The sequence below is a fragment of the Rhinoderma darwinii genome, chromosome 1 (assembly GCF_050947455.1).
Source record: "Rhinoderma darwinii isolate aRhiDar2 chromosome 1, aRhiDar2.hap1, whole genome shotgun sequence".
Lineage (NCBI taxonomy): Eukaryota > Metazoa > Chordata > Amphibia > Anura > Rhinodermatidae > Rhinoderma > Rhinoderma darwinii.
The window spans coordinates 453,772,530-453,799,517 of NC_134687.1; the positions used below are offsets into that span (position 1 = coordinate 453,772,530).

The window sequence follows — 26,988 nt, forward strand, 5'->3', positions numbered from 1 at the left end:
ATCTCCTACATAATATGATCGGCGCTGTAATGTAGATAACAACAGTGTTTTTAATTTAGAAAAACGATCATTTTTGACGGAGTTATGACCTATTTTAGCTTTATGCTAATGAGTTTCTCAATGGACAACTGGGCGTGTTTTACTATATGACCAAGTGGGCCTTGTACAGAGGAGTGTATGACGCTGACCAATCAGTGACCAATCAGCGTCATACACTTCTGTCCATTCATTTATACAGCACATAGCGATATAGCTATATCGCTATGTGCAACCACATACACAAACACTAACATTACTGCAGTGTCCTGATAATGAATATACATTACCTCCAGCCAGGACGGGATGTGTATTCAGAGTCCTGACACTTCTCTGCACGTCTCTGTGATTTACAGCACAGCAGGCGTAGTTTCGCGAGATTACGCTGTAAACTGTAATTTACAGCAAGATCTCGCTGTGCTGTGCTGTGCTGTAAATCACAGAGACGTGCAGAGAAGTGGCCAGGATTCTAAATACACATCCCGTCCTAGCTGGAGGTAATGTATATTCATTGTCAGGACACTGCAGTAATGTTAGTGTGTGTGTATGTGGCTGCACATAGCGATATAGCTACATCGCTATGTGCAGTGTAAATGAATGGAGAGAAGTGTATGACGCTGATTGGTCACTGATTGGTCAGCGTCATACACTCCTCTGTACAACGCCCACTTGGCCAAAAAGTAAAACACGCCCAGTTGTCCATTAAGAAACTCATTAGCAGAAATCTAATATAGGTCATAACTCCATCAAAAATGATTGTTTTTCTAAATAAAAACCACTAATCTACATTACAGCGCCGATCACATCATGTACAAGATAGGGCACTTATAATGTGGTGACAGAGCCTCTTTAACAGCAGGCTTACAGAAAGGACAGCCCTGGGGTCCTTTCTAGGTTCCCAGGGCAGACTGCAGAGGGTTCCCCCAGTCTCTCATCGTGTTACCGAGTTTCCCGTGATGTGATTGAAAAGGGGAGTCTCTTTTGTTTATGCCGCGATCACGTACCGTGGCGATCCTAGGGTTAAACAGCTGGGGTCGGAAGTGTGCGCTCATATGCCTTATCTACAGCTACGCCAAAAGACGTACATGTAGACTGGGGACCTGCATCGCCCGTTGTCAAAGGACACCGGGCAGTTGTTAAGAGATTAAAGGTTCAGTGGCTTATTTGAGGTCAAGTCATGATTCAATTTAGAGGTATAGTGTAACCCCTTAATAGACTGCGGCCATTTTTATCCAATTAATGGTGTCCGTGTTTTTATATATTAAAGTGAAAATCTATGGTTTTATGAAAATTTTAGGTTGTGGCGCATGTGATACCAAATAGTTTCACAATTTCCCTGAAGATTTGAGAGGTTTGAACTGCTGCTGGGAGACCCTTTAGGGAAATTAAAAGAGCCATCTTAGTGAACTGGTCAACAACCACAAAAATCACAGTATTCTTGAACAACTGGCAGATCAATAATAAAATCCATAGAAATTGAGCTCCGGGTTTTGAAAGGATCTGGAAGAGTTAGGAGAAGCCTGAGCAGTCTGTAATGTGAAGACCTGTTCCCAGCGCAGACTAAACAGGACCTGATGAATGATCTAGATTCAGAGACTAAACAAAACGAGCAAAAGGTTCTGAAGACTAGTTTGGTGGTTTTCTTGATACAACCAAAGTATTCGATTTTAGAAAAACGAAATTTCAAGGTGAATATTTTAAAAATTAATTAAAAGGGTGGAATAAGGCTATGTTCACACGGAGTATTTTGGGGGAGGAATATCTGCCTCAAAATTCCGTTTGGAACTTTGAGGCAGATTTTCCTCTCCCTGCACGCCGATTTTCGCGCCGTTTTTCGCCCGCGGCCATTGAGCGCCGCGGGCATAAAACAGCGCGAAATACGCTTTCTCTGCCTCCCATTGAAGTCAATGGGAGGTCAGAGGCGGAAGCGCCCGAAGATAGGGCATGTCGCTTCTTTTTCCCGCGAGGCAGTTTTACTGCTCGCGGGAAAAAGACGCCGACGCCTCCCATTGAAATCAATGGGAGGCGTTCTCGGGCCGTTTTTGCCGAGTTTTGCGACGCGGTTTCCGCGTCAAAAAACTCGGCAAAATACTCAGTGTGAACATAGCCTAATAAAACAGCAGGCGTGAGAGACCAGTGTACACTATTAAAAATGGCTACTGAGCATCTAAGCTATATGTCAAATAAATTAGCAAAGGTCAAAGAAAGAAGAAAATACCATGGTTTACTAGAGAAGTAATATAGTAAAAGATGTCTGCCTATAAACTGCGGTATTATGCAGCATTAATGTATTGTGGATACTTTTCCACCGCTCCCGCCACTTTCTAAATAATGGGCTGAGGATAGTAAAGGGGGCCACACGGATCAGCAAATATACCATTATTCACGCCGAAAGTGGCGGAAGTTATAGCGCAAATCTACTTGTTTGTAGCTGGACCGGATTTGACTTTCTGGCGCACAGAAATGCGCTTAATTTATTAAGAGGCGTGCAAATGAAACGCTAGTCATAATCAATTTCCCCGTGTTTTTTAAGATGTTCACTCGCTGCAGTTGTTCAGGGGGGGCTTTGAGTGGTGACATATTGGGGAAAAGGTAACCTTGTTGCCATAGCAACCATTTCACTTCCAGTGCAGTTCAGAAAATGAAAGATGAACTCTGGTTACTATGGACACGAAATTCCCTTTTCTGGGACAGGTTTGTGACTTATTGCTATGTGAGACTCTGTATATCCTTGTCCTCGGTTACACCCGCCTGGTCTCTACTGTGTCACGTTGTGTCGCCCGCTACCTACAGAGCGACATCTTTCTGCTACATGTATTAGTATAGTACATGTGTTGCCACCACTGTGAGGAGCCAACGGCAAGGCCGGATGTACGTCCCAGGAAGTGATGTCGTTCAAACATGGCTGCGCCCTTGTCGCTGAAGAATTTCCTGGCTTTCCTGTGCGATATCAGCGCTACTGTGAGAAGCGCATGATGTGTGAGGGGAAGACGCACCAGTGAGGAAAAGCCGGCACATAAGTAAGAGAGTGCTGCGTGTACGAGCGTGGAGAGAGACTGGCGTAGCTGCTGGGTGCCGGGATGTCTCGCCTCATAGCTTTAGCGCCACATGGTACATGCGTGCGCCTAATGATCTCACAGGAGAGGTCCTGAATAGATCGGATGGCGCTAACGTATACATGCTCCGATATTCCGCCAATAAAACTGATCATGAGAAGTCCGGACTATAACACACGTCTGTGGCGATGGCATGAACGTCATCAACTGATGGAAACCTTTTCCATTGTAGTCAGTGTTATGAAAAGAAAGTGTGGGGACATTTTATCCAACACTATAAATAAGAGAAACGTGTATACACCTTTACAACCATTATTTATGTTGCTCCAATGCATCTAAAATTAAAAGAATTGAAGCGACTTTGCAAATAGTCTTTATTAAAAAAAAGTCATACCGTTTTGTGTCTACAGCTCCTATTCAGTCTTATGTGTCTCCATGGTTACAGACTACAAACAAATGCTGTGCAGTCTGATCCTGCCATACTCACTCGTGATTCTTTCATTGCTCAAATAAAATTACATAGTAGATTATTACCAATCATGTTAAACAGGTTTTCTGGGAATAATGTGAAATCAGTGGGGGTCCAACCCCCAGGTCCCCCACTGACAAGCAAAAAGAGGGAGCCCTGCGCGGCTCATCCTTATGTCCGGTTTTACCTGGTCCTGCAGCTAGGCACTATTCAAGTCAATGGGGTTGAGGTGTAGTACCAGGCAAAGCTGCATGCAAGGTCTGACTGGCCTATCAGAGGACCAGGGGATGACCAGTCTATGACACAATAATGGGCTCCTAATATTACAAGACCCCAAAGGTTCAGCAGAGGACAGCCCCAATTGAAACTGACTTTGAAGCCAATCACTTACCACAGGGGGATTTATCAACAGGTGTACGTTAGCATTATGGGGTTAAAAAGACGCAACTTATGGGGCATTCCATGTTTGCGTAAGAATTTGCGCTTTTATGCTATGTTTACGCCAAATCTGTCCTTTTTTTAAATAAGGGGGCGGGCCACGGCCTGACATTCACTATACTTTACGCCAGCGTAAATTATGGTGGAAATCTACGTTAGATTGTAAATAGATTTTCCTTCCTGCCGCACAGACGGCCAAAGATGTGCCTAATTTATTATGAGGTGCGCAATTGAAACTCCAGTCTTAATAAAAAAAAAATCCCCACATAGCGTGTGTGTGTGTGTGTGTGTGTGTGTGTGTGTAAGTTTTGTGTTTTGGTGTTTGGAAGAAATATTTATTTTTGTATGACAAGCCATTAGACTTTCAACAGAGATAACTTATAGCCCAGGATCACACACGCGGTTTTTGGCTCTGTTTTTTTTTAGCCAAAGCCAGAAGTGAAGGAATGGTGTAAAAAAAAAAGACTGATGCATCTCCTTTCTGTTGTGTCCACTCCTGTGTTTAGCTAAAAACCCAGATACAAATTGATAGTATATTCTGTACTTATGACTACATTATATGACAGCTGCTGTGTGCTTCTCTGCATGGCAGGAACGTTCTGTGACTTCTGCTGGGATAGATGGAGCTTGATGCAGCATCTAGGTTCATGCATTTTGCACTGGTTGGAAGCAACGCGTCACCAAATGCATAAAGGGCCGGGAGAGATACCCTGTCACTGGGATATGATTTTCCAGTTGATGAATGTCTAAGGATCTGTTCACATCTGCGTTGGGGTACCGTTCTGACGTTACGTCGGAGCCCTCCGTCAGAACGGGACCCTGAGCAGACACGAACTGACCCAGACGATTTCCGTTTCCATCACCATTGATTTCAATGGTGACGGAGTCGGTGCCCGTGGTTTCCTTTTGTCTCTTTTGTGCACCGGATCCGTCGTTTTGCCAGAAGCAATAGCGTAGTCAACTACGCTATTGCTTCCGGCAAATCTACGGGTCCGGTGCACAAAAGAGACAAACGGAAACCACAGGCACCGGCTCCGTCACCATTGAAATCAATGGAGACGGAAACCTCTTTTTTCCGTCAGTGTCAGTTTGTGTCTCCTCAGGGTCCCGTTCTGACGGAAAGCTCAGACGGAACGTCAGAACGGGACCCCAACGCAGATGTGAACAGAGCCTAAGATTGTCATATCTTGTCCATGAAGTGTATGTAAAGTAGCTTTGATTTTCATTACGTCTAAGAGAAAAAAGGGGACTATTGTCATCTGTGGAAGATGTTTCATTAGTTATTCATATAAATCATTACTGTATTTATAATGTTTATGTTTTGTTCCTAAGGATATTTGGATATCTGTAAAACCAAAGTAATCATTGAAAAGTGGGGAAGTTGCTTGCCTCTAAGAATGAAGACCGTGCTTATGGTAGCAGAAAAACCTTCATTGGCTCAGTCTATTGCCAAAATCCTTTCCAAAGGTAAAGAAAACATTGTTGGAATAGTTAGGGTATGTTCACACGCAGAGTCATAAACCTCTCAAAATACGAAGCTGTTTTTCAAGAGAAAACAGCTCCTGATTTTCAGGCGTTTTTTGTGCCACTCGCGATTTTTGCTGCGTTTTTCGCTGCATTTTTTACGGCTGTTTTACAGCCCGAAAATAGGCCGTGAACGTACCCTTAGATTAAAAAATTCATACTTTATTCTGCCCAGTAAGGCCTCATGCACACGGCCGTGCCCATAATCACAATCCGCGATTGCGGGCATGGCTGGCTGGCAGTGGCCCCGGGCCGCAGCCCGCATTTTCGGCCCGTTCTCCCATACAAAGTATGGGAGCACGGCCCGTAAAATGCAAAAGATAGAACATGTTTTGCGGTATTGTTCCACGGCACAGATACCTATCCGTAGCGATACGGAAAGGTGTCCGCGGCCAATAGAACCGGGATATTTTTTACGGTCATGTGCATGGGGCCTTAATGTCTTATCGGGTTAATATAGTGTATGTATAGTTGTTATGTTTATTGGTTGCATACAATTGTACAAGTTCATGTTTCGATATCACTTGCCAAATATCCTTAGTCTACAGTACACCTACATATATATGAACATTTGTAGTAGGATATTGAGAGGCGATAACTGGGTTATAAAACGAGCAAAACGAATAGAATAGCCATGATTGTAATGACACACATATGACTACAGTGGCCCTACTTTTCTCTATCCAGTTTTTAGCACGCTTGACAAAAGTAAATTCCATTGTCCATCTCTGTTCTACAAAAATGTATAAAAAACAATGGAACACGAGTGTCGGGCGGTCTAAAGACAACCGGACACCTGCACTAATGGGTGGGATCGATTTCAACATTGATCTCACCTGTTTAACCCCTTAGATGCGCTGCTCAATAGCGACTACTGCATCCAAGTGGTTTTGGAGGGAGGATGCTCCCTCTCTCACCCCATCGGCACCCTGCGATTGCAACCGTAGGGTGCCAATGGCTTCTTTGGCAGCCGGGTTCCTAACAAAGGCCCCCAGGTCCGCCTGTAGTGGATGCCTGCTAGGCCATGCCTGAGGCATGACCTAGCAGGTGCCTGTCCGTTTTACACTGATGACCTAGCAGGTGCCTGTCCGTTTTACACTGACAGGGAATAATATGCTGTAATACAGAAGTATTGCAGTGTATTATAAAAGCGATCAGAAGATCGCATAGTAAAGTCCCCTAGAGGGGCTAAAAATAAAGTTATCAAAAAGTTTAATAAAGTTAATAATAAATAAATAAAAATCCCAAATAAAAAAAATGAAAAACTCACTTTTTCCCTTATAAAATACTTTAATATGGAAAAATAAAAAATGAAAACATTACACATATTTGGTATCGCCGCATCCGTAACGACCCCACCTATAAAGCAATTACATTATTTAACCCGCACGGTGAACGCTGTAAAATTGCTGTTTTCTGTTTATCCTGCCTTGAAAAAAATGTGATAAAAAGTGATCAAAAAGTCGCATGTACTCCAAAATGGAAGCAAAAAACAAAAGCCCTCATACAGCTGCATCGGCGTAAAAATAAAACCATTATGACTCTTAAAACATGGCGACACAAAAACAAATCATTAAAAAAAAACGTTTTTACTGTAAAAGTATTAAAACATACAAAATCTATATAAATTTGGTATCGCCAAAATCGTAATGACCTGCTGAATAAAGTTATGTTATTTATACCACACAGTAAACGGCGTAAATCTAAGACGCAAAAAAAGTGTGCCGAAATGTATGGGGTTTTTTTCCATTACCCCCTCAAAAAAGTTAATAAAAGTTAATCAATAAATTTTATGTACCCCAAAATGGTGCTATTAAAAAATACTTGTCCTGCAAAAAACAAGACCTCGTACAGCTATGTCAACGCAAAAATAAAAAAGGTAGAGCCCTTGGAAGGCGACGAATGAAAAATGCAAAAAATAGCTTGGTCATTAAGGTCTAAAATAGGCTGGTCATTAAGGGGTTAATTTGTTGGATTTTTGTTTTGTACATTTTATGTACCTTTTGAAAAAAATAAATTCTAGTCCCCTTGAACTTGTAATCTCCTGATCGTTTCTATAAGACATTGCAGTACTTCTGTAAGGGGTAGTCCCATGCCGAACATTTATGACATATCCACAGGATAGCTCTGGGACCTGCTCCTATTTTAAGAACGGGGGAACCCCGACTTTGTCCCTGCCTGGTGAGATAGCTTCTGGCTTCGTTACTCCCAATCTCCGAAAACAGTGTAGCTTGCTGCGCTATATTGTTTCCGTAACTACAATTCATTTCTTCAAGAGTTACGAAAAAAGCATAGCTCTGTAAACCCGGCCAGCTGGCCATTGAGTTTCAATCTGGATGCAGCGGCCAGCAGCCGCCTCACCAGATCTGGGACCCGCATCTATCAGACATTTTTGGCATATCCTGTAGATAATCCATAAATGTCTGAGATAGGAATACCCCTTTAAGATCAATGGTTCTTACTAGATATCTCTCCTTGCAATTGGAAGTTCACCACATTAGGCAGTTGACTACGGAACAGTGTCGGTTGAAAGCATTTCTTGTTTCTCGACTAAACAAGTGGTACAGGGGTGGCACTCTCATTTTGGTTATCTTTCTGTCTAGGTTGTGCGACCTCTCGGAAAGGCTTGAATGGAGCATGCTCTGTACACGAGTACACAGGATCTTTCATGGGACAGAGTGTGCGATTCAAGATGACATCTGTCTGTGGCCATGTCATGAGCTTGGACTTTATAGGTATGTCATACAGCACGTTTACCTGTACATCATAATAAGCTCACCTGAGAGCTCTGAGACATTTTTGGAAACATTAAAAAAAACTGTTGTTTTGTGTCAACAAAAAAGGCTCCGATTTTATTTTACATGCATCATATTCTTAAGGTGTCCATACACATTAGACTAACGTTGGCTGAACCCGCAGATTTCGGCAGGACTGGCTTGTTATCTAATGTGTATTATATGTTTTTCTGACGTCCATGTCGGCAGATGTCGGAGGAAAAAAAAGAATCATAAAAAGCAGAATAAAGCTCCCTGTATTTCCATAATACCCAGGAGGTTCTTGAGAACATTTTCCTTATTACTACAAAGAAAAACCATTGGGCATGTTGAATTTCAACATGCCCAATCCTTTGTTCTCATGGGAGATAAGCCACTTCCAGAATTCTTTGGCAGAGGCTTATTCCCCTTTCCTGGGAGGCCGGGAGGAATAGTTGTCGTTGTTCGGCCAACAGATATTGAAGGTGTATGACCACCTTTAGAAATAGTGCACAGACAATATGTATCTAAAGGCCCTTTTACACTGGGCAATTATCGGACAGACAAGCGTATAAAGAACACTCGTTCCCGATCATTGTCCTGTAAACAGGGCAGCGATCAGTAAACGCTCCTTCATCGGCTGATTGTATCGTTCATGAAGCCTAAAATATTATCATTGTCGGCAGCACATCTCCCTGTGTAAACGATGATAATGTATGGGGACGAGTGATCGGAGTAACGACCACTCGTCCCCATACATAGCTCCTTGGGACAGGAGCAAACGAGCGCCGATCAACAAGCTGTCTTGTTGAACGGCGCTCGTTGCAGCGGCCAAAATTGGCCGGTGTAATAGCGCCTTTCTTTACCCTCCCATTTGTCCCCCTTTCCTTCTCCTCCCCTTCGCTCCCTATGTTATACTAAATACTTTGTCAAAACTAAATAAAAACATTTAAAAAAACAAAATAGTGCACAGACAATTGTGAGTTTAGGACTACTTTTTATTGCTGTGCACAAGCCATTGACTTCGAAAACATAGAATGTTGCAGCAAACGGTAGCAGCAACAAAGCTATCAAATAAATATTTTACAGGTATGTCGGACATGGTTGAACATTTCGATCATACCTATGTGTAAGAGCAAAATCATTTATATAGTTATTTGGCACTAAGAAAAAAAAAATCGTGTCTGCTCCATTTTTGAATGACCCGCCCTGCTGTGTCTTTGAATCTCTGACCCTAGTCTCTACATACACAGGAAGCCCGAGCTTCTGACTTCCAAACCGTTTCCCGTATTATTACGGAGATGACTGACCTCTTAAATCGGTATAGCCCATTCGAGGCCCCGCTATCATGTTGTACTGCACGGCAGTTTTAAAGGGATTCAGTGCCAATATCTATTTTTAACAATGTTCAAAACTAGTGGTACAGAATTTTCTCCGTCTATTATCGTGGTTGATATAATGGTATAAACAAAACAAACCATGAAGCCATTAGCATACATCCATGCATCTCAAATTATAAAATAAAAGTGTAATGTAAGCACTTTCCCTGCATTAATTGTAGTGTGACCACAGCTATTATTCTAGTTGAGCAGTAAGCATGGTGCGGAGGCAATTACTTTGCTGCCTTGCTTCCCATGCATCTCTGTGTAGTCTACGTGCAGGAAGCACAGGAAGAGGTTTAATGAGGTAGCTCAGCATGTAGCAAGGCCCTACATGAGGTCTTAATAAAAAAGGAAGGGCAGGTTTCGCAGCCACGTGTTGCATGTCTGCAGAGAGAAAGAGGCAGCAAGTCACAATCTGTGAGGTGTACAGATCTAATGGATGGGAGCGCCCTCTACTGGCCCAACCATGTTCTCTATAGATACTCTAATGGAATAGAACAAAACTATGTCCAAAGTTCTATTTATATATCGCTGTACAATCTGGTGGGTTATTTGCTGGTTGGAGGCACTGCTTGTGTAAATATTCATAGTTGACAATTTTGGGAATTATATGAAATGTGTAAGATATAATTGCCACATTTGATTATAATGCGTTTGGTTCTCTTTTATGCTTTCCATTCCAATAAATCTAGACTTTATAAGGTAATCACACTGAATTGAGTGCTGGTTTACACCCGACCTTGTCATTGGCTGGATTAGTATTCCAGACAATATAGGCTGCTGATTGAAAAAGAGAAGTTTCTAGGTATAACACTTTATTATAGAGATTAGGGCCTGTTCACACCTGCATCTGTGTATTTCGTTGTTTTGCTCCGTCATAGGAGCAGAACGACGAAAATACCGGAAGCGCCGGTTACGTTGTATGATGGACGCCATTGGTGCCAGACAGAACCCATTGACCCTAATGGGTTCTGTCGGGTTTTCGTCATGGTGTCCGTGGTTTTACCGAAAGCAATAGCACAACATGCTAAACTATTGTATTTTTAATCGAACCTGTGACGAAGGCCCCTAATGGAGCCTCTAACGCAGACGTGAACAGGATCTTAGTCATTAGACCCAGATATTTTTTCACTTTTTTAATGCTATCTACATTAAAGGTTTTATGTGCCTTGCTGATCCAGCATTGTATAGCTATGAACTGCTTGTTTCAGGAAAATATAACAACTGGGATAAAGTGGACCCAGCAGAGCTGTTCAGCAAAGCACCCACAGAGAAGAAGGAGGCCAATCCCAAACTCAGCATGGTGAAGTTCTTACAGGTGGGTAAATGATACTCAAACTTTGCTATTGGTTAATGTACAGTCCCATCAAAGTCTATCGGTGCTGAAGGGTTACAATGTCCAGTTGAAAAACTGGAGGTACACTTTAAAAAAAAAAAAAAATGCCACTTCCCTCAGTTGTACATTGCTGCCCCAGTTACAGGAGACAACTATAGTGTTATAAGTAACAGTTAAAGGGGTTTCCCAAAATCAACAGTTATCACTAGGTGATAATTGTCTGATCGCTGGGATCCCCACTGATCGCAAGAACTTGTTTCCTGAACCCCAAGATATTCCTCATTGCACCCCCCCCCTCCACAGACAAGAGAAGCTTGAATGGAGCGGCGGTCAAGCATGCACCCGTCGCTCTATTCAATGATTATGGCACTGATGGAAACAGCCGAGCGCTGTACTTGGCTGTTTCCGTCATTCCCATAGAAGTAGCGTGGCAGTGCACATGTTCCACCGCCGCTCTATCAATTTCCTCACTACTGTCAAGCAATGAGGTGGAACAGGGGGTCTGGGATCCCCGTTCTCACAATTAGTGGAGTCCTAGCAGTTGGGACCCCAGCAATCAGACAATTATCACCTTTACGGTGGATAGGTGATAATTGTTGATTCTGGGAATACCCCTTTAAAGAACATCTCAGTTGCCATAGATCAAAGAACTCTGACATAATAGTGATGTACTGAACACATGATCACTGGGAGTAGTACTGTCACGGGGCCCGTGGATAGAGACACTATCATGGGGCCTACAATGGTTTGAACCCACAGTGTTGCCAAGGGATTTACATGGGGTTAAAACAGGAAGCAGAGTCTAAGGGGACCCAAGTTATTTACCCTCTAACCCCGCTGGACTTCCCTGCTGTGGAACTCCAGGTCACTAACATCGGAGTAGTTTTCCTTGGCAACGGCCGACAAAAACAGGTGTGGTACAGAAATAGCAGACAGTATCCACAGTCAGGTATAGCAAAAGTCAGGGCTGGCGGAAGACTGCCACTCATGGTTGGTAGAGAAAAAGGTCAGGGCAGGCAGCAGAGGTTCGTCGCGGGTAACAAGCAAGAGGTCAGGGCAGGCGGCAAGGATAGTCAACGATATAGGCAGAGGTCAATCACAGAAAATCCAAGCAAAGTATAGTGCAAGGTGTCAATAGGAAGGAACCTAATTGCTCAGGAAGTGTGTCTAGGAAAGGGCGGTCCCTTTTTACTTAGGGAAAGCGGGTGGAGTCACAGAAGCCAGGCCAAGTGGTGAGCGTTAGCGGTGTGGCAGGACTCGAGCAACAGAGACCAGAGGAGAGGAGTGGTGCTGGCCAGGAGCCAGAAGAAGCCAGGATCTGGTAAAAATACACCAGCGGCTGTTACAAGTAGAGGACGTGGCAGTATTAAATCATGTACTCTATACACTGCTTGTATATTAGGCGAATAAGAGAACAAGGGGTTAAAAACGGATTCTACTTCTCTGAGGTCAGACTATCACTGGCAGCCCACCCTATTATTTGTGCAGAGGTAGCCACATCTGAATAAAGCCCCAGCCTGACCACAGGTATCAGAGGCTTATTTCCTGATATTATTGTTTCTGTCAGCATGTGCATATTCACCAAATGGTTAATGTGTAAAACTGGCATTAAACAGACGCTTTGAATGGGTCAGCACCCAATAGATCTTCCAACTGTACTTTTGGCTGCTGCCACTGCAAAAATACATTAAATATATATTACATTCTGCAGGAAACAGACCATAAACTACATGCTACGGTCAAATACAGTCTGAAAATATCTAACATGACATCAGAATTTTGACAGATTATCGTTGAATAGTTGTTTGCATGTAAAATTTTGGCCACGTAAGGACAGATAATTGGGGAAGCACTCAAAATCAGCCATATCCACTGACATTTATTTCATTCACATGGCCAGTCAAAGGCTGTCTTCCAACCAGTTGCATATACTATAGGCATCCAATAGATAACTCTATGTAAATTGCCACAAAGTCTTATGATAGTGAAACTTTATTTAAAGATATACATGAATACATGTTATAGGGGTTGTGCAGGATTAGAAAAGCATTGCTGCTTTTATCAAAAAACCACAATACATCTGTCCATAGCTTGTGTTTGGTATTGAAGCACATCTCTACTGAAGTGAAAGAGGCTGAGCTGCAATACCACACAGAACCTGTGGACAGGTGTGGCATTTTTTTTCGTAAGAAAGCAGCCATGTTTTTAGAATTCTGGACAATCCCTTTAAGGCCTTATTCACACGAACGTATAATACGTCCGTGCTACGCGTGTGATTTTGACGCGCGTCGCACGAACCTATGTTAATGAATGAGGCCGTTCAGACTGTCGGTGAATTTCACGCAGCGTATGTGTGCTGCGTGAAACTCATGACATGTCCTATATTTGCCCGTGTTTCGCGCTGCACGCACCCACTGAAGTCAATGGGTGTGTGCAAATCGCGCTCGGCGCAGGGAAGCACTTCCGGGTGATGCGCGCTACAGTAGTAAAAACTATGAATGAAAACAGAAAAGCACCACGTGCTTTTCTGTTTGTAAACATAAAAACAGAGTGTCATAATGATGCCGGCTGCGCGAAAAACACGCTGCTGCGCACCATATGCTAATGACACACGGACCTTCTGCGCGCGCAAAACACAGCTTTTTTTGCGCACGCAGAACGCACACGCTCGTGTGAATCCGGCCTAAGACTGAATAATAGTAAGATGCTCTCAAAGTAGCAAATTTTGTCGACCTATAATGCTGACTCACCGGCAATACTCTATCGGTGTGATTTGTTTCATCTCCGCTCAGCTGCATCCATACATTTTTAAACCTTCTCATTATGGGCAGCTGTGTCATGTGATCTTAGTCTAAACACCAGACCAGAGCATGTAAACCGGAAGTCAGTCTCCTCTGTGTGACTGGCATCCTGTAAACTACAGGATTACATCAGCATCCCTCATGCCCCCCAACGCATTTAGACAACTCCCCTCCCTACCAAGTTCTGCCGCCTTTTTTCCTCTGTATATGTTTGTGTGACCATGCATAGAGTGTTGCTGATTATTTCTGCTATTATTAAGTTATCAGGAGTGCAGTGATATAGTAGTGGAGTTCCAGAGTTATTAAACTCTCCTGACTTACACTGCCTTTTTCTACAATCTGATGTGTGCCAGAAGTTCAGTGTATTCATATGAGATTTCACACTACTCTCCCCTGCCTCCAGCTTGTAAGCCTGAGGCATGGGACAGCAGCATAAAGCTGCATCTCATTGGATTCCACTGGACTCTGCACAGAGCAAATAGCAGAGAAAGGCAGTGTGAGTCAGGAGAGTCTAATAACTCTCATCATTCTAGGCTGCTGCCTCCTGCTTGTGAATAATAGGCATTTCTTTGTCAGCTCTTACAAGCAGTAGGCAAGGGAGAGCAGTGTGATGTGGCATCTCATAGGAATACACTGGGGATTTTGCATACATCACTCACAGATATAAGAGAAATGCAGTGTGTCTTAGAAAACTTTTATAACTATCATCATCCTAGGCTTATGATTGATAGGATTCTCCCTGTCAGCTTTTACAAGCAGGAGGCAGGGGAGAGCAGTGTAAAGCTGCATCTCATATACAATGGAGACTCTGCAGTGTGAAGCAGCATCTCATAGAATACGGTGTAAGTCTGAGAATTTTAAAGGACAATAGTTCTATGTCAGTAAGCTCTATAACTTGCTGCACTTATATAGTACTCAGGGCAGAGCAAGTGCAGTTTAATGAGACTCTGCCCCCCCCCATTCATTTCTATGGGGCCATGCACACGACCGTGGTTTCCACGGTCCGTGCATGGCCCAGGAGCTCATAGGAAATAATGGACAGCCCGTGATTTGCAGGTGACACTCCGTGGCCGGCCGACCCGAAAATCACGGCCGTGCACATGGCTACGGCCGTGTGCATGAGGCCTAACATTTGCAAAGATCCTTTATTAGATTAATCTGAACAAAAGTTGTTTGCAGGTATAATTAATAACATCTTGTTAATTTTTTTTAGACTTAATAATTTTCTTCTAAGACAATTTTTTTTTACTTAAAATGGTTTTCTGGGATTTTAAAATTGATGGCCTATCCTTAGATTGGTGGTGGTCCGACTCCCTGCACCCCCTCCAATCAGCTGTTTGAAGGGGCCGAGGCACTTGTACGAGGGCTGCAGCCTTTTCAATGTTTACATTGATTTAATTTTTGTTCGTACTTGCACATGTCGTTACATTCATAGCAGCTGTGCAAGGTATTGCAGCACTATAGCACAGCGCTTAGGATAGGCCGTCAATTTTAAAATCCTGGATAACCCCTTTAACTTAAAATATGTACGTTTGATATCTTCTTGGATGTAAGATTTAACACAATATTGTTTTATTGCAGATTGTCTGTGTATGTTTAGACAATAATGGCCACATGGGGCAGTTTTTGACACAGTTTTTTCAAGGAACAGCACCACCATGTGGCTGAATTATATTGTAGCTGGTTAGCTAATAAAAATATATCATACCTACAATGCTTTTGTCTTTTTTGACACAAAAGTATTTAACATTGCATAATTGTTTCTGGCTAACACGTACTACACTATTTTTTACTGTACTACTGTAGGGAAAGAAAGGATTTCTTTACATAGCTAAATAGTTCCTTTTTATAAAGCATCTTTCACACATATGAGGACTCTGTCGGAAAGTAATACAAGCAGATCTTTTTTTCCCATAGTAATAGATATATAATATAGATATATATTCCCCCTTTTACTCAGGTGGAAGGACGTGGATGTGACTATATAGTCTTGTGGCTGGATTGTGACAAGGAGGGAGAAAACATCTGCTTTGAGGTAACTTCATGTCATTCCGTCAGCTCTTTAGCTTTTATTGCTTCTGTTCTATTCTTTAGATTTATATTATTTTGGTCTTTACTTTGCTTTAGGTGCTGGATGCAGTGCTACCAGTGATGAATAACACACACTCAGGGGAGCTTACCGTGTACCGTGCTAAGTTCAGTTCCATCACAGATACAGATATTATGAATGCTATGAACAGACTTGGGGAGCCCAACAAGAATGAAGCACTTTCTGTCGATGCTAGACAGGAGTTGGACCTCAGGATTGGCTGTGCCTTTACAAGGTGCCTTTATGTTCTTTTACCTTTAAAGGGCTTATCCCAAGATTAAATGTTATCCCCTAACCACAGGATAAGTGATAACATGCTAATCGGTGGGGGTCCGACTACTGGGGCCCCCACCGATCACAAGAACGGGAGTCCCATTACTCCGATTGAATGGATCGACAGGTCGAGCACGTGCCCTGTTGCTCCATTCATTCTCTATGGCACTTTCGATATATGGCTATCTCGCCGTCCCATAAAAAGTGAATAGAGCGGCAATGCGCATTCTCAATCTGCCACTCCATTCGTTTGGAGGAACTGGACCCCCATTCTCATAAACGGTGAGGGTCCCAGTGGTCGGACCCCCACCAATCAGCATATTATCACCTTTCCTATGGTTAGGGGAAAACCCCTTTAAGGAATTGTGTGATTGTTGTTTTTTTTTTTGCTGTATACTTTTTCCACACTCAGTACAGTATATAGGAAAATTGAGGTTCCTTTACATTTTAAAGGAGTTTCTTGATTCTAGTTTGTTTACTTGCATACAATATAAATGTGAGGCACTTACTTATAATGACTGTGTGATCTTGCTCCTGATCCACACTACAGAATACCTGCATCATATTTGGGCAATAAGGCTAGGGGTAAAGCTCATTCAGAAGGGTTAGCATTTTCCATTGCCCTAGACTCTGTAGGCAAGTCTACTCATGCGCTAAAGGGTTTCATGCATGTGCTTCAGCATGGCCTGAGATAATCCACAATGCAGTTACATATCTTTATTACATGGCCATTACATGTGGATTCCATATGAATGACATTTACCTGTTGCCATATTGTTTATATATGGCATAGATCTTTTGCAATGTGGACCATGGGCAAAATGAAAACAGTTTATATTAGTAAGCGTTTTAAAGAGATTAGAAAAAAGGGTCTGCTCCCCCCCCCCCCCCCCCGGAAACAATACCACGCTCAGCCCCATTAACTTAACCCCTTCAGGACCCAGCCTGTTTTGGCCTTCAGGACACACGATTTTTTCAAATCTGACGTACTTTATGTAGTAATAACTCTGTAATGCTTTTACCTATCCAAGTGATTCTGAGATTGTTTTCTCGTGACATATTGTACTTTATGTTAGTGAAAAAATTTGGTTGATAAATTTGGTATTTATTTCTGAAAAACACCAATATTTAGAGAAAATTTTCAAAAATTAGCATTTTTCTAAATTTAAACGTATCTGCTTGTAAAACAGATAGTAATACCACACAAAATAGTTACTAAATAACATCCCCCATATGTCTACTTTATGTTTGCATCGTTTTTTGAACATTCTTTTATTTTTCTAGGACGTTACAAGGCTTAGAACTGTAGCAGCAATTTCTCATATTTTAAAGAAAATTTCAAAAGGCCATTTTTTCAGGGACCAGTTCAGTTCTGAAGTGGCTTTGAGGGCCTTATATATTAGAAAATCCCCATAAATCATCCCATTTTGAAAACTGCACCCCTCAAGGTATTCGAATCAGCATTCACAAAGTGTTTGAACCCTTTAGGCGTTTCACAGGAATTAAAGCAAAGTAGAGGTGAAATTTACAAATTTTATTTTTTTGCAACTCAATATTTTATTGCCCAGATTCTGCAGTTTTTAGAAATATCCCACATGTGGCCCTAGTGTGGTAATGGACTGAAACACCAGCCTCGGAAGCAAAGAAGCACCGAGTGAATTTTGGGCCTCCTTTTTTTAGAATATATTTTGTCAGGTTTGAAGAGGTCTTGTGGTGCCAAAACAGTGGAAACACCCCAAAAGTTACCCAATTTTGGAAACTACACCTCTCAAGGAATTTATCTAGATGTATAGTTTGCACTTTGGCCACACAGGTTTTTCGCTGAATATATTGGAATTGGTCTGTAAAAATGAAAATCTGAAAATGCACCCCAACATTTGTAAAGCAATGTCTCCCGATTACGGCAATACCCCACATGTGCTAGTAAACTGGTGATTGGACCCACAGCAGAGCTCAGAAGGGAAGGAACGCCATTAGGATTTTGGAGCACAGATTTTGCTGGATTGGTTTTCGGTGCCATGTCGCATTTGCAATGCACTGGAGGGACCAAAACAGTGGAAACCCCCCAAAAGTGACCCCATTTTGGAAACTACACCCCTCAAGGAATTTTTCTAGGGGTATAGTTAGCATTTAGACCCCACAGTTTTTTGGCAGAATTTATTAGAATTAGGCCGCAAAAATGAATATCACAATTTTTTCCACTAAAATGTTGAATTTTCTCATTTTCACAAGGGATAAAGGAGAAAAAAAACAACCAATTTTTGTAAAGCAATTTCTCCCGAGTACGGAAATACCCCACATGTGGTCATATATTATTTTTTTTTCATTAGAAATGAATTAACCCTTTCAGGACTGATCCATTTTTTTTGCTTTCTTATTTTCGGTTTTCACTCTCCACCTTCCAAGAACCATAACTTTTTTCTTTTTCCGTCATTAGAGTGGTGTGAGGGCTTATTTCTTGCGGGGGGAGTTGTAGTTTCTATTGACACCATTTAAAGTACCATAAAATGTACTGGGAAACTGAAAAAAAATTATTTGCGGGCTGATATAGGAAAAAAAATCTGATTCCATTTTTTGGGGGTTTTGTTTTTACAGTTTTCGCTGTGAAGTAAAACTTTTCTTTATTCTGCGGCTCAATACAATTACGGTGATACCAAATTTATATAGTTTTTTTTTTTATATCATACTGCTTTTACAAAGAAAAATCGAATTATTAAAATAAAAATTGTTTTGTTTCTTCCTACCTGCTCAGCTGGGAGAGGGACTTGGGCCTAACATTTTCTGCAGAAAATTAGGACCGTTTGTTTACAATGACACATAAATCCTCCATGGCTAGCAGATTTCAGGAGGCGGGATTCAAGATCTTATCGCGATGGTATAGAGTGCCTTCCAGATTGTATGCAATGATCCCTGCGGTCTCACCGTTGTGTTGGAGATGTGGAGAACAGGTGGGCACGATTTGACACATTTTCTGGGAGTTCCCGCAGCTGACAGATTTCTGGTCAGAGGTGTGACGAATCTCCTCCAAATTCACGGATTGCCCCCTCCCGTGCACGCCGGCCTTTTTCCTGCTCCATCTGTACGAGGTTACATTATCTACGTACCGACGCTCTGTGGTTCGCCATCTGGTGAACGCAGCTAGAGCGTGTATTCCTGCGCTGTGGAGACAAACTTGCCCTCCATCGGTTGGCATGTGGTTCGGCAAGATCCAGGAGATTATGAGAATGGAGGATCTCACGGCATCCATGATAGGGACTCATGCTAAATTTCTCAAAACATGGTATCACTGGGTCAGATTCCAATCTTCTGTTGAGTTCAGGAGCATCGTGACTTCTTGAATATAATCCCGAGGTATAGGGGGCTATGTCAGTTTTCTTCCCTCCCTTTTTCTCCCTCTGTCTCATCTCCTCTTTTGCTTCTCTCTCTTTTTCTGATATGTCCACTCACGGACCAATGTGCATGGCTGCGTGTTCAGGATGCATAGGTCGTCCGTTTCAAGTACTGTATCAGCTGTGCGCTGTTGTTCTTCTTGCACTTACTGTAGAAACATATACTGGCCTGCGAGCCGATGTTTGTGCTGCTTATGTTTGCACAATCGTGTTTGTGTTGTGGAAAACGGAAAATAAAAGAATTAGAATTTTTTTTTTCTTGTTTCACCACATTCTGAGAGCCGTAACTTGAACCAGCGATCATTGGATCGCTGGTACAATATACTGCAATACTAACATTAATATAGTATTGCAGTATATTGTTATTTTTACAGGCTTCTGTAACCGCACGATCGCTGTTCCTGTCCGTTAGTCCCGGGTGTCAGCTGTAATACACAGCTGACACCCGCAGTGTATGGAGCGGGCTCAGCACTTGAGCCCACTCCATACATCAACCCCCGCACCATGACGTGCAATTAAGTCATAGTGCGCAAAGGGGCTAATGCACAGCGGATGGTTCAAAGTGAATATTGCAATTTTCCACTGATGTGCCATTTTAATGCATAATATGTTGTGCCCAGTTTGTGCCACTGAAGACAAATACCTCATAAAACGTTAAGCGGGTTGTCCCGGGTATGGCGATGCCATATATGTGGGTTTTGCTTGGTAGTAGTTTTGTTTGGGGTTTTACTGGTATTTCAGTTTATAATGTGGGGGCATGTGTTATCTGTGCGGAGTACATGAGGGTATAATAATGCGGTAAATAAATAATATTCCATAGATATGTGGCCGATGTCGCACTGATAAATGGCGCCCGATCTTATCCGCTTTTGGAACACTGCACATTTTGCATAGCCATATTCTGAAAGCCAGAACTTTTTTATTTTTTCTCCACCGGAGCTGTGTGAGGGCTTTTTTGTTGCGGGACAATCTGTGGTTTTCATTCGTACCATTTTGGGGTACATGCGATTTTTTTGGTCACTTTTTATTCCATTTTTTTGCAATCCTGATCAAAAACCAGGAATTTTGACAATGTTTTTTAGTTTATTTTTTTGCGGCATTCACCGTACACTATAAATGAAATTTTTACTTTATTCTGCGAGTCGGCACGCTTACGGCGATACCATATGTATATGGGTTTTTTTATGTTTTGCATCGTTTGCACAATAAAATCACTTATTTATAAAAAAAAAAAAATTTTGTGCACCATATTCTTTTTAATTTTTTAGTCAAAAAAAGCTGTGTAAGGGCTTGTTTTTTGCGGGACGGATTGTAGTTTGTATTCGTACTTTTTTTGGGTACATGTGACTTTTTGATCACTTTTTATTCTTTATTTTGGGAGGGGTGGTGACCAAAAAAATAGCGATTCTGGTGTAGTTTTTTATTGATTTTTTTTTGGGGTGTTCATCGTGCGGGAAAAATAACATTGTTTTATAGTTTGCGTCATTACGAAAGCGGTGATACCAAATATGTGTACTTTTTTAACGTGTTCATTTTTTTCCTATAATAAAAGTCTTATTAAAGGGGAAAAAAAAAAGCATTTTTTGTTTATGAAACTTATAACTTATTTTGATACTTTTTTAAAAACATTTTTATCACCTTTTTTAAACTTTATTTACTAGACCAACTAGGGGACACTTAGACTTGCAGCTTTGATCGCTGCTGGAGTACATTACACTACCTATGTAGTGTAATGTGTTATAACTGTCATTGTGACTTGACAGTCACACTAACAGGAAGCCTCGGAGGACCCGCCCGAGGCTGCTTCTCCGAGGCTTCCATACTTGGCAACCCGGAGGCTATTGTCTGGCCTCCGATTGCCGCAACAAGCATCGGCAGCCCCCACAATCACTTCATGGGGGCTGCCGATGTGCTTCAAACTCCTTAAATGCGGCGAACGCAATCTGTCACCGCATTTATGGGGTTAATTGCTGAAATCAGCGGCGATGGTCCGCTGACCGGCAAGGCTGGAGTGTCAGCTGTCGGGGACAGCTGACCTCCCGGTTCCCGGACACTGTCCGTTAAGACAGTGGGCGCCGGGAACCGCTCCCCTACTGCACGTCCTGGTGCGGAAAGCAAGCCTTCTGCAGGACGTACATTTGCGGCGCAGCGCGGGAAGAGGTTAAATGGGATTGAGCTATAATAACAGACACAACCTATGGACAAGCATGGCACTGTTTCTGGAAAAAAACAGACCCTTCTTCCTAATCCCGGACAACTCCTTTAATATTTAACTATATGTTGATAGCAAAAGATTTTTATAGAAAAGGAAAACACCTTTAATTTTTTATGTATAACATATTACTTGATACTAGCCTCATATTCTTCGTCTAGTTTATGAACATTGTTTTCACGCAGGTTTCAAACAAAGTATTTCCAAGGCAAATATGGAAACCTGGATAGTTCTCTAATTTCTTTTGGCCCCTGCCAAACCCCCACATTAGGATTCTGTGTGGAGAGACATGATAAGATCCAGTCTTTCAAGCCTGAAACATACTGGGTCCTTCAAGTCAAGGTGAGCCATCCATGGAATTATACTTCCAATATGCATTGTAGTGATTATAGTGTTTTCTGAGATATGATTGTGACAAATACTTTCAGGGTAGCTATCTTAAAGGCCCTTTAATACAGGCCAACGATTGGGCAAATGAGCATTCATTGGCTGATCGTATCTTTATGCAGCACACAAATATTATCGTTGTTAGCAGCACATCTCCCTGTGTAAACAGAGAAATATGCTGCTGACATGATGGAAATGCACGGGGACGAGCAATCGTAGCGATTGCTCGTCCCCGTATATTACTGATCAAAACTCCTTGTGAAAGGAGCAAACGAGCGACGATCAACGAGCTGTCTCGTTGATCGCCGCTTGTTTTTATGGCCAAAATTAACTGGTGTAAAAGGACCCTAACAGTGAAGATTGTTCATGTTTCTGTAGAATATTATGTACACTACCGTTCAAAATTTAGGGTCACTTAGAAATTTCCTTATTTTTGAAAGAAAAGCACAGTTTTTTTCAATGAAGATAACATGAAATTAATCAGAAATACACTCTATATATTGTTAATGTGCTAAATGACTATTCTAGCTGCAAACGTCTGGTTTTTAATGCAATATCTACATAGGTATATAGAGGCCCATTTCCAGCAACCATCACTCCAGTGTTCTAATGGTACATTGTGTTTGCTAACTGTGTTAGAAGGCTAATGGATGATTAGAAAACACTTGAAAACCCTTGTGCAATTATGTTAGCACCGCTGTAAACAGTTTTGCTGTTTAGAGGAGCTATAAAACTGACCTTCCTTTGAGCTAGTTGAGAATCTGGAGCATTACATTTGTGGGTTCGATTAAACTCTCAAAATGGCTAGAAAAAGAGAGCTTTCATGTGAAACTCGACAGTCTATTCTCGTTCTTAGAAATGAAGGCTATTCAATGCGAGAAATTGCCAAGAAATTGAAGATTTCCTACAACGGTGTGTACTACTCCCTTCAGAGGACAGCACAAACAGGCTCTAACCAGAGTAGAAAGAGAAGTGGGAGGCCCCGCTGCACAACTGAGCAACAAGACAAGTACATTAGAGTCTCTAGTTTGAGAAATAGACGCCTCACTGGTCCTCAACTGGCAGCTTCATTAAATAGTACCCGCAAAACGCCAGTGTCAACGTCTACAGTGAAGAGGCGACTCCGGGATGCTGGCCTTCAGGGCAGAGTGGCAAAGAAAAAGCCATATCTGAGACTGGCTAATAAAAGGAAAAGATTAATATGGGCAAAAGCACACAGACATTGGACAGAGGAAGATTGGAAAAAAGTGTTATGGACAGACGAATCGAAGTTTGAGGTGTTTGGATCACACAGAAGAACATTTGTGAGACGCAGAACAACTGAAAAGATGCAGGAAGAGTGCCTGACGCTATCTGTCAAGCATGGGGGAGATAATGTTATGGTCTGGGGTTGCTTTGGTGCTGGTAAAGTGGGAGATTTGTACAAGGTAAAAGGGATTTTGAATAAGGAAGGCTATCACTCCATTTTGCACCGCCATGCCATACCATGTGGACAGCGCTTGATTGGAGCCAATTTCATCCTACAACAGGACAATGACCCAAAGCACACCTCCAAATTATGCAAGAACTATTTAGGGAAGAAGCAGGCAGCTGGTATTCTATCTGTAATGGAGTGGCCAGCGCAGTCACCAGATCTCAACCCCATAGAGCTGTTGTGGGAGCAGCTTGACCGTATGGTACGCAAGAAGTGCCCATCAAGCCAATCCAACTTGTGGGAGGGGCTTCTGGAAGCATGGGGTGAAATTTCTCCCGATGACCTCAGCAAATTAACAGCTAGAATGCCAAAGGTCTGCAATGCTGTAATTGCTGCAAATGGAGCATTCTTTGACGAAAGCAAAGTTTCAAGGAGAAAATTATTATTATCATTATTTCTAACCTTGTCAATGTCTTGACTATATTTTCTAGTCATTTTGCAACTCATTTGATAAATATAAGTGTGAGTTTTCATGGAAAACACAAAATTGTCTGGGTGACCCCAAACTTTTGAACGGTAGTGTATGTGCTGGTTTGGCATAAAGACCAGCAATGGCTTTTTTGCTTAAAGAGGCTCTGTCACCAGATTTTGCAAGCCCTATCTGCTATTGCAGCAGATCGGCGCTGCAATGTAGATTACAGTAACGTTTTTATTTTTAAAAAACGAGCATTTTTGGCCAAGTTATGACCATTTTCGTATTTATGCAAATGAGGCTTGCAAAAGTACAACTGGGCGTGTTGAAAAGTAAAAGTACAACTGGGCGTGTATTAGGTGCGTACATCGGGGCGTGTTTACTACTTTTACTAGCTGGGCTTTCTGATGAGAAGTATCATCCACTTCTCTTCAGAATGCCCAGCTTCTGGCAGTGCAGATCTGCAGGTAAGTAGCTACATGGACTTACCTGGAAACGCCGATGCTGCTGCAGAATCATCTGTAGCCTCTGGTGCCGACACGATGCAGGACCTGTGAGTGACGTCACAGATCTGCACTGCCAGAAGCTGGGCGTTCTGAAGAGAAGTGGATGATACTTCTCTTCAGAAAGCCCAGCTAGTAAAAGTAGTAAACACGCCCCGATGTACACACAATACACGCCCAGTTGTACTTTTACTTTTCAACACGCCCAGTTGTACTTTTGCAAGCCTCATTTGCATAAATACGAAAATGGTCATAACTTGGCCAAAAATGCTCGTTTTTTAAAAATAAAAACGTTACTGTAATCTACATTGCAGCGCCGATCTGCTGCAATAGCAGATAGGGGCTGCAAAATCTGGTGACAGAGCCTCTTTAAGTGATTTTACTTACAGATATTGTAAGGAGTAACTAATATATTCAGTGAAGCGTACTGGGGCATCTTGTCAGTGTGTTAAAGTGTCAATTTACTTCTATTGTATTTTTTTCCTTTAATTCAGGTAAATCGCGGCCAAGAGCATCCTCTTACTCTGGACTGGGATCGTGTTCGGGTCTTTGACAGAGAAGTTGCTCAGATGTTCTTAAATCTAACAAAGACAAGCAGGGAGGCAAAGGTAACTGCACTATTTCTCTTGGGATATCAACACCTGTTAGAGTTTATAAGTAAAGCTAAACATTTTCTTATAAACACTGATTTACTGATGCACAAAGTATATTGGAAAATTATAGAAAAAAGAAAAAAGAAAAAATGATCCAGGAATATTGGAAAATTGTATAACTTTTTATTATACAATAAACAAGCTTTATTTGCTGAAACTGGAAATGATTAAAAACCTGCCCAGTAACCATCAATCAGAACACGGCGTACATTTCAAATGTAAACCCTTGCCTAATAATCTCGGGGAAAGGGGGGTGTAGATGCAGGTGACCACATCCTGGATGTCTCATCAATGAAGTTCTTTCCCATGAACATATGTACATTGGAGACCCCTTCCCTCTTTACTTGTATTACTCATGTTAATGTGTTTAGTTCTATTTTCAGCACTAAGTCCAATTCCTACCTCATGGACAGACTTGTTTGTGCCATATTATGTACTATGATGTATTTTATCTGTGTAGTATACTTTCAAATGCATTTAGCTAAACCCACTCCTTATCGCAAAATATTACGTTTTATCTGTGTTGTGCTTCCTGAAGCAAACTTTTAATAAGATGTGTTTCCTGCAGGTAGAATCTGTCAGCAAAAAGGAGAAGGCCAAGCAGAGACCTCAGGCATTAAACACTGTGGAAATGTTGAGAGTGGGCAGTTCAGCTTTAGGTATGTTCAATATAAGGGCAGAGAATTCTGTATGTTCTAGTACAAAGTAAAACCATGCATTGAAAGACTGGCCATTTAACTACTTGAAGGGGTTTTCCCATCTTTGACTTTTTTTTTTAATTCACAAATAAAGTTTATTGTAACATCAGAATCACATACAGAGTATTGAGATGTGTAAACAACATGTCTACTGTAAGTACAAAAGAACATAGTAATTCAATACAGCAATGTGACAGTGGAATCACAAGTAATAGCATACAAGGCAGTATAAGGCAAACAGGGTAACTGGAAGCATACGCTCCTCAAGCAATTATCAACCAGTGCGCAGAGCCTATCTCGGCCTAAGGCATAATATAAAGAATTAACTAGGAACTCAAAACAGTTTCCACAAGTACAAGTGTATAATATAACATAAGTATGATCAACAGGTAACATTCAGCGGATGATCAGGACCAATATCTATACAGCATAGAAAGTGAAAGTGTATATATGGATTGAAAGTAGGGTGAACTGAATATGGGCCAAGTAGGAGCCACGTCTGATAGAAAACAAATTCAGGGCTCGGGGGTGTGTAAAAGATCTATGTTGGGAGGAACAGACCGTGGCAGGAGACTGCAGCCATCTGTCCCAAATTTTGGTGAATTTGAGAGGACAGGTTCTATGTTGGTATAACCACTTCTTGTGAGGTAGCATACTACCAACAATGGATAGTCATTCTGCAAATGTAGGGGCACGGCAAGACAACCAGGTTTTGGCTAACAACTGTTTGGCGTAATATAATGTCTCCACAATAAAAGTATGGATATGACGTGAGTCATATTCCGCAGAGTCAGGAGTGAAGAGACAAGTCTTAGGGCACAGCGGGATAGGAGTCCCCATGTCAGCGTTCAGACATTTGATAACCTGATCCCAGAACCCGGCTACCTTAGGGCAGGAACACACCAGATGATAAAAAGTACCCAAGGTAAGCCTACATTTAAGGCATTTGTCAGGGTATTCAGAATGGAATCGATGCAATCTAGAAGTGGTATTGTCAGGGTCATTGTCAGGGTAACTTCCTTTTCCCTGTTATTTCACACCGAATAGCCACCTTTGTAAATTGGAAACTGAGTGCATGCATGGAAGAAATATACCAGGCAGAC

The 26,988-nt window shown here is 41.9% G+C and overlaps 1 protein-coding gene across 2 annotated transcripts in view; it reads left to right on the forward strand.

Moving 5' to 3' along the window:
* The first annotated feature begins 2,652 nt into the window (after positions 1-2,652).
* TOP3B (DNA topoisomerase III beta) overlaps positions 2,653-26,988 on the forward strand; it is a 76,922-nt gene continuing 52,586 nt past the window's right edge. Inside the window, exons 1-9 of one of the 2 annotated variants that reach the window (XM_075832330.1) lie at positions 2,653-2,730; positions 5,332-5,466; positions 8,127-8,258; positions 10,870-10,976; positions 15,756-15,830; positions 15,923-16,119; positions 21,944-22,100; positions 25,029-25,142; positions 25,756-25,846. In XM_075832330.1, the coding sequence (XP_075688445.1) occupies positions 2,685-2,730; positions 5,332-5,466; positions 8,127-8,258; positions 10,870-10,976; positions 15,756-15,830; positions 15,923-16,119; positions 21,944-22,100; positions 25,029-25,142; positions 25,756-25,846 (1,054 nt within the window). In that variant the 5' untranslated portion in view covers positions 2,653-2,684. Of the gene's footprint in view, positions 2,731-2,751; positions 3,057-5,331; positions 5,467-8,126; positions 8,259-10,869; positions 10,977-15,755; positions 15,831-15,922; positions 16,120-21,943; positions 22,101-25,028; positions 25,143-25,755; positions 25,847-26,988 lie in introns of those variants that run through there. The other variant, XM_075832334.1, reaches the window with a different exon arrangement.